Source organism: Emydura macquarii, unplaced genomic scaffold (assembly GCF_026122565.2).
Source record: "Emydura macquarii macquarii isolate MOO-44397 ecotype Brisbane River unplaced genomic scaffold, CSIRO-AGI_Emac_v2 contig_554, whole genome shotgun sequence".
In the NCBI taxonomy this organism is placed as follows: Eukaryota; Metazoa; Chordata; order Testudines; family Chelidae; genus Emydura; species Emydura macquarii.
In genome coordinates, this window is record NW_027130691.1 from 14084122 (window position 1) to 14097058 (window position 12937).

At 41.8% G+C, this 12937-nt stretch overlaps 1 protein-coding gene and 1 long non-coding RNA gene across 5 annotated transcripts in view; one reads left to right on the forward strand and one right to left on the reverse strand.

Moving 5' to 3' along the window:
- Window positions 1-4304: 4304 nt before the first annotated feature.
- Window positions 4305-5362, reverse strand: LOC137147370 (uncharacterized). The gene is made up of 2 exons (XR_010918196.1): window positions 5250-5362; window positions 4305-4431 (listed from the first exon to the last, which is right to left on the reverse strand). It is a non-coding gene; the product is annotated as an uncharacterized lncRNA (long non-coding RNA).
- A 147-nt stretch (window positions 5363-5509) lies between these two features.
- The window catches only part of GOLGA3 (golgin A3), a 38898-nt gene continuing 31470 nt past the window's right edge, over window positions 5510-12937 (forward strand). For 3 of the 4 annotated variants that reach the window (XM_067539812.1, XM_067539815.1, XM_067539814.1), the window contains exons 1-2: window positions 5510-6103; window positions 9087-9406. In XM_067539812.1, coding sequence (XP_067395913.1) covers window positions 9274-9406 — 133 coding nt within the window. In that variant the 5' untranslated portion in view covers window positions 5510-6103; window positions 9087-9273. Of the gene's footprint in view, window positions 6104-8672; window positions 9407-12937 lie in introns of those variants that run through there. The other variant, XM_067539813.1, reaches the window with a different exon arrangement.

Here is a 12937-nt window from a genome sequence, read left to right on the forward strand (position 1 = left end):
AGAACAAAGAAAAAAATGACGTACTGCAGTACATTTCCATTAGCTCAACCTTTTCTACACTAAGATATACTAAGAAATTCCTCCATATTGCTAATTGATCAGGGCCCCTGATTACCATAACAACTATCTTTTGAAGCTAGCTAGCAATGTCCCGTTATCTACTGACGGCTGCAAAAACCTGCAACATCTGCAAAATGTACCTGTTTCAAGGCTGAGAAAGGTACTAAAAATCCAAGATGGAATCTTTAGCATCTTTAGCAAGATGGAGTCTTAAAAGCTTAATACAAAATAGAATATATAACTAGGTATAAAAGTAGAATACAAAAAATAAAGAATATAAAACTGTTCCTTCCACACTCCCCACTACAAAGTTGACCAGAAGTTCCTTTTAAAGTGATTTATTGTGATTCTATAGACCAAGGATCACTACCATATCAGAGGGCAGTAAAACAGAACTAAAGCGCCTGAATCTGTTTTAGAAAATATGAAGAGGAAACCTTCAGACCAATAGTTACTCAAATAACAAAACTGATCCACAAATATGCTGCAAATCAAATGGTTACATAAAAGGATAATCAGACTTTTAACAGATGCATCTAATCTGCAACAATCTATTGCACCACATAGATAGATGTATGTAGGTGTGATGCTTCCCAGGGGTACCCAGGGCTCTGAGACACCTTACTACCACCTGCCGTTTGCATGAGGAAGCTTTGTCTGTGCCTGCTGGGGGTCAGCTTCCCAACTCCACCAGCCACAGACAACACAAGCCTCCCCTTTAGGCTTCACAGGCCCATAGTCCCTCTACAGGTTAGCCATAGCCACACTCCAACCCATCAAGTGTCTCCCTGGAGTATCCCCCCTGTTCCACTGGACACTCACAGTATTCACAGATTTGCTGTTGCCAAAGAAACAGTACACCCTCCCCCCTTACCAGTTCTCCCTCAGACCACTGCTCTGCTTAACATACAGCACTTAGATATGTTTATAGTGAAATCAAGTATAAGTTTATTTAACAAAGCACAGAGATTCAAGTAACAGCAAGTAGACGTATTGGAAACAAATGATTACATATGAAACAAAATTGTAACATGTATCCTAGAGCCTAGACTTCATTAACATGATACTTTCATGTCTTGCAGAATATTGCTCACCCCAAATCCTTGTAGCATTAAATAAATAGCCAGGCTGGCTATGACCCTCCTTTCATAAGACAAACATACTTTTAGCTTGCCTCCTTAGTGAAGGACTCAGTGTGTTCCTTTGCCCCCTAAGACATACTAGTTCCATCATTAGCCTTCTTCATAAATAGAATGCCCCCTGCTGTTTTGTTACTTCCTAGAAATTTTCTTTCTGGCAGATTTTGCAATCTCTCAACTGGCATGTGGCACAGCCTGCAGATAGGTCTCCATTGTGAGGCAGACAATGCACAATACCTATATGATCAGACAGAGAGATTAAGTGTCTGTTACCTCCTGCCTGAAAGGAACATTTCCAAGGTATGTCACCTCTTGGTGACCTGCCTTAATTCCAAGACTTTAGGAACATAATTTTTAGTATAGATACTTCAATCCTTAAATATTGTGTTTACATACATTTCACAATAATTATGATGGCCAATGAGCTACTGTCTCTCGTTAGAGACCGCACATGCCACCCTTTGGTACACTATTACACATATATCTGACCCAGGGGACCCCTGTAAAATCCTATGACCCCCCATTGCCCTTTGCCAGTTGGCACTAAGAGGTCCTGAGTCACATTAGGAATCTAGGCCTTTTACTCCCATTGTTCATTCACTTGGACACAGAAATATATACAGAGTCCCACTGATTTTTGAAAGTCTCATCTAACACATTGGGCACTGAGGGTGCCCAGCATTCTTTTCTGCAGGCCACTCTTGGCACCTTGTAGTATGAGACTCAGAATCAGAGTTGTCAGATTAAACAATACATTGGTTATTTGAACAGGCAGAATGAATCATTGGGATAGTTAACTACCCAATAAGAGTGCTCTGAAGATTAATCCATTTGTACTATGAATGTTACATATACAAAACAACTGGACCCATGGGACAACTGGGGGAAGATGCAGCTATGTCTCATTGGCATTTTAATGAGGGAGTAGGCGTTTCTCCAACTTATTGGGACTCCTAAGGGGAGCTACTGCGAGTACCCAGAAACCACTGCAATACCTCGTATGGGAGCCTCATACCAGTTACCTGGTAATTGCCTACCTAAATATTATGAGTGAACTTTTGCACACAGTGTATGTTCTTTAGTAGTGGGACTCCTGCAGAATCTCAGTTTTCCTGCTGAAAAGTTCCAGAGGGGTAGCCGTGTTAGTCTGTATACAGCAAAAACAACAAGAGTCCTGTAGCACTTTAAAGACTAACACATTTAATTTCTGCAGGCATAAGCTTTCGTGGGCTGTAACCCACTTTGTCAGATTTTTCCTGCTGTCACCCTCATAGGCTCTGCAGCATGATTTTCTCTGTCTGAGGACACCTGAATGCAATCCATAGAGTAGCCTGCCAATACCACTTCAAACTTTGCCCATTCAGGTTTCTTTGAAAATTATTTGAAAAGCTCCCTTTCAGGAACTAAATATGGTGTCTCTAGATGATGTCTTGTCAGCACAGGGAGCTCAGGCCTTGAATTTGATGTCACAGGGAGCCACTTTGCAGTAGCACAGAGAGACAAACAAAGTGGCCCAAAAGGTCTTTTCCACTTTTGATTTTGAAGAATCTCTGCACTTCAACTCCTGTTTTATACTAGCTATATATATTGTTTTATACCTGGACTTCCCTTAGCTTTTTAAACAGCTAACTTTTCAGAGTATGTTGATACAATGTATATTACTAATAAATATTTTTCCATATGAACAATTCTCTTCCTGTTTCAATAGACTGTTAAGTTCATTGCAGCTACATGCTATTTATATACTGTTTAACTGTGGCAATATGTGTTGTCTCCAAGCAAATGGTTATTTTTGTGGCCAGAGTTCTCAGTGCCATATGACACACTAATATGTAAAGTCTGAACTAGTCAGAGCTTTACTCAAGCAATTAACTGTCTCAGAGAAGATGGCTCAAAGCCAAGAAGCAGACACTGGCAAATACTGAAACTGGTATGTTATATTAGTGACTCTCTCCAGGTTTTAATTTTTGTTACTTTGAGTGCTCTGGAAGAAGGCAACATTTTTTTTTACATTCTTACAAAAATAGCTAAATCAAAGAACTAGGTGTTCGAGTTTTTCCCACTGGAGGTTCCTTGACATCCTTCTGGACAGACATCCATCAGAGATCACTACTAAAGAATTTGAAACAAATTCCCATACACTCATGTTCTCAAGGGTTCTTCTCAAATTCATTGAGAATTTATTTGTTAACCCAGGGTCGAGTTTGCTGAGCATTTCTTTATTCACACATGTGAACTTCCCTTTTATGGTTTACAAGTTAATTGTCAAATGTTTACACACACAGACAGGCTGTAGTTCCTACTTGGTGGACATAACTAACAATAGGAATTAGATTGCAGCGCTTATAAGCATCTGGACTAGAGCACTGAGAATTGTAGTTCTACAGATTTTAAATAAAATCTGCCCATCATGTATTTGCTAGAAATCTACAATATAAAGTGGTCTACTGGTAAAAAAGGCTGAAGATCAGTTAATCTGAAATGGAACAATTTCTATATATATACTTGGTCTCTTCCTCCTTACCATCCATCTACATTAGAAAAAGTGACCAGACCTGGAGGAAGCTGCTATTCCTTGGACTTAAATCTAGTTAATTTAGACACTTTTATGGTCCCCTATCAACACTGTATTTGTGACCTTGTCCACAATAGAGGATATACCATACTCCTCTGAGTCATGCACTCATGTACCCTTATCTGGCAAGCACTTCTACCAAGATTCTGCTAAGGCACATCCTTCCCAACTCTGCCCTTCCCTACTTGACCACTCTCATTGTATTGTCCATGGTTTTGGTCTGCCAACAACATGAACCTTGTCGTCCCCTTGTCAGCATCTCATGACCACATCCCTGCTTCCATCCATGGTGCACCATATGCAGAGAATCCCCTTCCTGAACTAGTCTGAAGACAACTACTGTCTCCTCTTTCAAATCCTTCCTCAGGACCCTGTTTACTGTGATGCTTAGCCGAGACAATCTAGCCACTGTAGCTAGTTGTGTGTCAGTCAGCAATATCTCATTTAGTTTTCTATGTTAGGTTGAGGAATAACTTCTTAGGAATGTAATGGAAACCCCATTGCCTGCAGCATTTCAAACTGGACAAGACTCTGGAAAGTGTACCATGGGGAATAATCCTGCATTGGCAGGGAGATCTTTCTGATAAGACGATACAGTTTTTTGCCACCAGTCTTCCATGATAATCAGCATCAGCAACCCAGCACTCACTAGAAATCCTACATCAACAAAGAAAATCACTGTAAGGAGAGAAAGAGCTAAAATCTGCCTTTTCTAGGGGTGACCAACTGGCAGGTGGAGTGAAAGCTGAGGTGTACCCCAGGAGGTTACCCAAATTAAGGTTGTGGCCTGCAAGGAAACAGACAGCAACCACAGTGCCTGATCTAGTCTGTTCAGTGCTCGTAAAACTGGCTGAAAGAGAAGAGAAAGCCCCTACAACTGAGCTCAGGAACAGCAGATAGAAATGTGTTTTTCACTCAGTCTGCCAGAGCAGTGTGCACTGAACAAAGGGACATGACAGTATAGAATAAACTACCTATTTCCGTTAAGGGGAGAGAGATGCTGGGAAATGCCTCCTGAAGGGGAGAGGGAGCTCCCCCCAGCTTAGGGTCCGGAAGAGCTCGCTTTTCCTGGGGCCCTGGGCTGGAGTTCTGTGCCCCCAACAATTACTGGGGGGCCATGATCCTGCTTACTCCCCTGCATGCCTCTACTCCCAGGCATGTCTGACAATTTTGTTTCTGAAACCTACCGCTTAATGGTAAAGTAGATGCATGAAGCACGTTAAAAAGGCACCTTTAAAATGACTAAAATAAATGAGAGGTAGATGCCGAACATCTGTTATTATGGAAGGTGTGAAGTGCACCTTATTTGACGCCCTTGCCAAACGCCTCAGCTACACTCTCCTCCCATCTGTCAATACTTCCAGGTTCTCTTTTGGAAGATGAATAGAAAAAAAGCCCTGCATTTTCCTGGGAATTAGGCGGGGCAAGAGAGACTGAAATTGCCAAACTAGGTGAATGGGAAACTAAGCTAGTACCTTGTACTTCTTTTTGACAGCACGTGTGCACAGGTGTGTATAAACAGACACGTGTAAATTAGCTGCCGCCCCGAGGCCTTTGCCGGTGAGCGCTATTACACAGGCTGCTGTTTAATGAGCTGTAATCCAGGGGATTTCCACGACCGCGGTCACTGAGGTGGTGGGGAGAGGGGTGGAGGGAGCCGATAAATCCCCCTCGTTTAAAATGTCCGGTGCAAGGGGGTTTCCATGCACATGACTCGGGGGAAGCCCCGCTCCCTGGCAGGAGGGAATAAACTGGTGCCAGTGTTAACCGCAGGGATCCGTGGCGCCGCCCCACGGTAGTGCTGAAACCGAGCCGCCGGCGGGAGGAGGCCGAGCCGCTGCCACAGACCAAAGCCTCCAGTGCGCAGCTGCGATCATCGCCATGACACAGGGAGGGGATCGATCGATGGCAGCGGGGGGGCGGGGATAACAACGCCCCGCCCCCAGCGCCGAACGCCCCAATCCAAATAACGAGGGGGAGACGCGTCCAGCTCCTCCCGGAAGGGTCCGTCCGGCAAAGCCTGTCCCCGCAGCTGGGAAACAGCGCGGCCCCCTCAGCCGTTCCGCCCTGCCCCGCCGACCCCCGCTCCCCGAGCCCCGACCGCCCCAGGCTGGGGGAAGGAGGGTCTGGGTGTGAGCGGGGGACAGACCCGGCGGGGTCCGCGTCATCCCGGGGCCCTGCGGCCGGCCCTTCCGGCGGGGGAGGAGAAACGCGCGGTACCGTCACCCCCGCCCCCCTGGCTGAGGCGGCAGCGGCGCCACGTCTCGGGCTGGCAGCCGCAGCCCCAGGACGGAGGCTGTCGCTGACGGCCGGCCGCAGCTGCTGCCAGGTCTGCGAGGAGGGGACGGAGGCTGAGCGCTGGGCCCCGAGAGCCGCAGGGAAGGGCTGGGGGGACGGACCAGAGCCGGCGGAGGGGCTGGGGCCCGGGGCCCGGTGGGTCCTGTGTGAGGGACCCGGCGGGTTGGATTGGGCGAGCCGGGGAGTCTGGCTGCGTCTAGGCTCTGGCTTGGGCTGGGCGGGCCGGGCCGGGCCGGAGCGGGTTGTGGCCTGGGCAGGCCGGGGGTCTAGCTCGGAGTCGCCGGGGCTTCAGGCCAGCACTTTCTGCGTCCCGGCGGGCAGGCGGATTAAATCCCGTGCGGTGTGTACCAGTCATCGTGGAAACCTGCCTGCCTGTCCTGTGCGGAGGAGATTCAACCTCCCTCACCACGGCACTTCGCCCCACAGGGGTTTGCCAAGGCCAGGCAGTGGATGGCTCAGTAGCGCTGAGTGTCCCTAGGGTCTCTGCTGGGGTTGCTGGGGATGAAAGGTGCTAGGCTAATGTAAAATATTGTTCTTGTGTCCTCTCCCTTTTCCTGACATCCAGCCTTCTGCCTCAGAATCAGATAGGAGACTCCTGTCGTGTTAGGTGTCTCTAGCTTATGCTTCTAGTAACTCTTTTCCTCCGTCTCTAAGAACCCATTTTATTAAAAGCATATAAAAGCACAACACAGATTGACACCATGTGAAACTTAACCTTACACATAAGTTTTATCAGTGTGTTTTGGTCTAGCAAATGCCTGGCTATACACCCCCATCCTGCACTGCTTTCTGTGTAAGGTTTCTGTGATGTATATGTTATAAAGGGAGAGTTTATAATGGACTTCAATAGGAATTAGAAGTCAAAATGTGATTTTTATATCACTGGGAACAAAGAAGAGCCTTGGGAAGAGGGAGTATTATATAGACACAACCCTTTGTACAAACTTAGTTGTTATTTTTAGCTATGTTTTAAAGTCACTCTGTGCAATATGAATGTTTATATACAAGGCAGAGACAGGTATTTGTTTGTTGCTAAGAATGTGTGGTGAATCATATAATATTAGTCAGAATGGATTGTGTAAGGTGTAACTATGGTGATTGTAAACTATCTTTATGGTATTGCTAGAGCCAGGATCCCCATATGACTTCTGTGTACAATGTCTGTTGTAATGTCAACATTGGTGACTGCTATTATTGAAGTTTTAGTAAGAGTTTTATTTTTATATATACATATAAAACTTTTAAAAGTCCATTTCAGCAGTTATTTGTAATGTATGCATCTTTCTGTTCTGTGGAGGGAAACTCCACCCTAAAATTCCTACTGTAGTCCAGACACCTGCTATGAAAATAGTCTTGGATTAGCTGCTGGCTTTCTAGGGCCACTGCCTTTTTGTTGTCCGTGTGATATGGACATGGGTCATTGGTGTTGGGATAACACTGAGTCCAGTCCTGCACATGTTCAACTTATATTGATTTCAGTGAGAGTTTTGCCTACATGACTGCAGGATCTGATCTTAAATCTTGTTGTGTTTTTTTTTTTGAGATTACTGCTCTTGATCACCAAGAGACCAAGTGGTGTGTGGCACCCTAGAAGTTATAGATGTGTCCTGCAGAGATGTAGAGGGAATAGAAGGTTAAGTTGCTCAAGTTATCTGATTGTGTGTAGAAGTGTAATTAAAAACACCGTTACCTAAAATTTTGGTTTTTAATCAAGTGCTTTTTAGTGTCTTGTTTTTGAACAGCAATATATACATTTTGTAATCGTCTACATTTACTTTATATTGAATTAGTCTGTTGGTAATTGAAGTAAACACAATATTATATTTATAATTTGTTAAACAAATGATCAGTTTGTGTCTGGAGCCAAATTTAAACATCTGGCCATTTGACATATCATTTGCAGAATGCTGTGAATTTTGTTAGGAAATCCTCTGTAGCCTTACTGTAAGAGAAGGCCAGTCTTGACTGGCAGCTGACTCTCATTCTGACTGTCAACACAAGCTGTAATTAGTAGTTCATGCTTCTGCAAAGTGATGTGTGTCGGTTTCTGTGCAGGAACCTGAGCTACAACTGAATAAACAATAGTGCCATCATTTAAATAAAAAATTAGATTCAAGCCACTATTTGCATCCATACAGGTAATATAAATTAGACTTCAACTGGAATAACTCCCCAGAATGAAAAATACAGCACTGGAGTCCAGATTAGGAATGAGTATGGTGACTGTATGTCCCGTTATGGCCGGGACAGTCCCCTTTTTAAGCTCCTTCCTGACTTTTTTGGCAAAACTGGTCATTTGTCCCTTTTGTTCTTGCCAACTGATGATCAGTTGGCAAGTGCAAATGATACAAATGCCTAGTTTTACCAAAAAAGTGGCGCATGACCCCCAGTGGGGCATAGAGGAATGTTTTTTGGTGGGGATGAGCAGCAACGCCAAGCCCTGGGCGGCGGGGCTCAGGCAAGCGATCAGTTTCAGGGGCAGGGCTCAGGCTAGCTGTCAGCTCCAGGCTGCTCAGGCCAGAGCTCAGGTGAGCCCCATGTAGTGTCCTGTTTCAATTTTGAGAAATATGGTCACCCTAGGAATGAGTAACTACTGTAATTTGTTGTTGAAGTAGGACAGTTGCACATTCCCTAGTTTATTGGAACTGATACCAGGTTTAAAATATATATTTACATTAAAAAAGGCTTTAGGGTAATGATCTTAAATCAAGTGGGCGCAGAACCAGTTTCTGTAGGCTTGCACAGGTCTTTATACTATAAAAGTTGAGAAATATGTTGTTAAATAATGCATTCATTGTGCAGGAAAGTGGATACTTCATTTTATTTTTATTGTCTCCACTATCATTTCATGCCCTGATTCTGTATATTGAAGTAAATGGATTGAATGGGTTCAGAGCAGTTTGTAAGTGCTACTTACTGTCTGTCTGGTATCTTCAAAATTGTGAATGTTTTTTAAATAAACGTATTTGTTTTCAGTGAATGTAGCATCTTGGTAATTGCTTTTTTGGCTGCAGGCTATTTTCATGACTTTCTGGAATTTCTCAGCTGCTTACTATAAACCAGCAAATGAAAAACCCGGTATTCTGCTACAGTACATCTCGAGTAGCACTGCCACTGATGGAGAGAAACAGGACTTGGTAGTTCACTTGGAGGCAAATTATTCAGAAGAATTAATTTCCTTGGATCTCGGTCACTCTTACCATGGACTCGTCATCTGTTGAGCAAGGTGCTCTGTTGAAGAACAGAGCTAGCAATGGGGCCTCTTGCAGTTCTGAAGGACATCTGGATTATAAAGCCCAATCAGATCAGCCGACCGATGGAGTTGAAATTAATAGTAAGTTGTTTCATAAGAATTGGATCACTTTCTGATTTTACCAAGGCCTCTCTTTTACTCATGATTTTGTCATACGAAACATGTTGGCTATTATTTTGTTGGATTCAGTAGTGTATTGTGCTGTATAATAAAACAGAATGTCTTGTGAAAACTATAACTCATCTGTCTTAGAAATTCAGAAGAAATCCATTTTTTAATTAAAAATGCCTTCTAAATTTTGTGATAGGGACTGCTAAATCTGTTACATTTCTCTTCTCCTGTAATTGAAAGAGGTAGGGTCCTTAAGGCCTTCTCTACATCTGGAGTTATTCTGGATAGCTATTCCAGAATAACTCCATATATGGACACATTCTTAGTCCAGAAAAAGAATGCTTTTTTCTGGTTTAGCTTAATCCATTTTGGTAGTGGTTTAAGCTAAACCAGAAAAAAAGCACTCTTTTTTTGGAATAAGAGTGTGTCCCCATATAGAGTTATTCTGGAATACCTATTCCACTTTACAAATTAATAAAATAGAAAACTTGTTCACAAGAAGTTTAGCAATAGGCTGCCTAAATAGGCCTCCCTAGCATAAAGATTTATTGTTGAACATAAGAATGGCCATAGTGGGTCATACCAATCGTCCATCTAGCTCAGTATCCTATCTTCTGACAGTGGCCAATGCCGGGTGCTTCAGAGAGAATGAACAAAACAGGCAATCATTGAGTGATCATCCTTCAGTTGTCCACTCCCAGTTTCTGACAATCGGAGGCTAGGGATGCCCAGAGCATGGGGTTACATCCCTGACCATCCTGGTTAACAGCCATTGGTGAACCTAATACGCATACATGGAACTGAGTTAATGTTGGTTGGAAATGGTTGAGTTATGAATGTAGGTTACTGTTCCCACTTATACAGTTCTGTTTTTGTTGGTGTTTTTTTTTTCATACAGCTACAATAATGGGACTCCAGAGCCTTTATTTGCATTTGTCAGACAACCTTGTATCTGATTGCCAGGGTATAATTATAAGATGAATCATTCATCTTGCATGAAGTTAAAATTTAACTGTTTCCTATCCTTTTCTCTGCCAGACTTCTTCCTAACAATTATGGCTTGTAAATAGATTAAAAACAGTAGAAAGACATTCTATGTAATTACACCTTCCTGTGCTTTCAGGAGATTGCAGACAAATATAAAAAGTATTGCAACTAAATAACATTAGCAATAACATTTAGGGTCCTGTGTATTCTGTGGCTACAGAATTTGTCATGAAATCTTTCCCATGCTGTAGAATTGTGTTCCAGAATCTTGTTTTTTGTTTTTTTTTTTCATATTTTTAATAATTATGGTTGTAAGGATAACCTTTAAAACAAGAATCAGATGTAAACTGATGCAGTATTGTCTGCCTATTGAGAGAGACAGTCTGAAACAGTAGCTCAAAGTATGAACTGTTCCAGTCATTTTTGAGTTGTTATGGCTAAAGCCTACATATGACATTGATGGCTATTTCACTACTCACCATCGTAGTAAAAACACCCAGCTAAGATGCAAATTGCTTCCCATGCCCCAATGCAGCTTTCCTCTTGACCATTTCTGGTGCAGTTATGCATTGCCGATACAAACATCTGAGACTTATCAAATACTGGTACAGCTGTTTCAGTTTAACTTTTTAATATAAAAACCAATAACACAGGTGCTGCTGTAGCAGTTATGATGTTCATTTCAATATTTAATTTAATCCAAACTTGCATTGTTTATATTTAAATGAAAATGTTTGAGGAATTTCCAGTATGTTGCACCAGAGTACTGGCAGGTCAACACTAGATGTTTTTGCTCATATAGTAATGTTGATTAGGGTAGTAACTTTGTTTAAAAAAAATAAAATAAAATGTTTCTATACTGGAAAAAACCCTACTGTAGATAATTATACCAGCAAAAGTGCTTTTGCAAATATAAATTATTTTGTTTGAGGAACTGCTATTGCTATATTGGTAAAAACACTCTTTTGCAGGTATGTGTCTATACAAGGGGTTTTGATGGTATAGTTATACTGGCAAACCTTTTCTAGCACAGACTAGGCCAGGGATGTTGTTACAGAATTTAGTTCCATCTTACCTCAAAATGCATGGGACCATGACACTAGTTAACAGTAAATGTAGTGAAGCCCTTTTACCACAAGACATTTTATTGGTAAGCAGTGGTTCATTTAACTTGGAAATACACCTTTCACACGGCAATAAATCTCAAACAAACAGGCAACTCTCTACAAATGGAGTTTCACTATATCCCAATTTACTCCAAGCGGATTATAGTTATGGTGTGTGTGTTTCATTTTTTAGTTAATATATAGCTTCAGTTAATCTTTGTATCTTGAATCAATACATTCCTTTGTTTACTGTCTTTCTACTTTTAAACTCTTCTGAAGTGTAATTTGACTGCACTAAATTGGAAGTCCAGTTTTTCTGTAACAAAACAAAAACACTGCCCTACCCTGAATTCCCTCCTCCTCCCCCCCCAATGTATCTTGTTTAACTTCAGAGAGGTGCTGTAAAGGTCACTACATCTTAGAACTGTTATATTCCTGATTTTTGTGTAACTTCCCTTCTTTCTTGTCTGATGCTTGAAATGATCCTATTATATACTAGGGTATTTACTAGCTCTGCAGTAAGTTTCATATCCAAATGGAATAAGAAACGCCTTCTTTAATTGTTGTGATCTGTTTGCATATATATAGTTTCTGCACATTATCAATAATAGCCCTACTTTCTGAAATGATGAGTGTGTGTGGGAAACAAGTAGCAGAAACAATTCAATTTAACTCAAGTTTTTTTCAGCTCTTTTTGTTCAAATAAACTTTTTTGATGAACTGTACCAGCAAGGTGGCTATTTCAGCTTCCTTTTGGATAGACTTTTTGTATCTTGAGAGATCTAGAAACATGCATCTTAATTAATCATGAAATTCCACGACAACAATGTCTTCAATGTACATCTTTGCTCCATCAAGCAAAGGTCTAAAAGGCTGGAGGTCTAAAATATAAATTTGTATATTTTATACATAAGTGTTATGCTAGTGTTGAGGATGTATTTTTCCTCATGAAATATGCATAATGACACCACCAAACAGGGGTGAGACCCAGATTTAAGTTAGCTCTTTTTTATGTTATATATGAAATCTAATCAAAATAAATTGGGGGACTTCTGTTTTGTATTTTCTTTCATCACTATTTTGGTTCATGTTATCTGTTGTGCTGTATACATATGATGCATCTGAGGATTGGAATGATATTTATCTAACAAGGTTGTTATGAGGGGGCTTAGTTAATGCTTTTGATGCCCTTTGAGGTCCTCTGATGAATGTCATAATAGGAGTGCATTGTATATCTGCTTGTTCTGTTCTTTTTGAATGAAGAAATAAACTTCCTCCATCTAATTCCTCTTTTAAGTAGAAATCATAGCAATTTGTAGACATTCTTACAGTCCAAAGACAAGTCCTATTAATTTGTTAGGTTTGGTTTTGGAAGTGTGCGTAGGGGTGAATGGGATGACTTACAGGT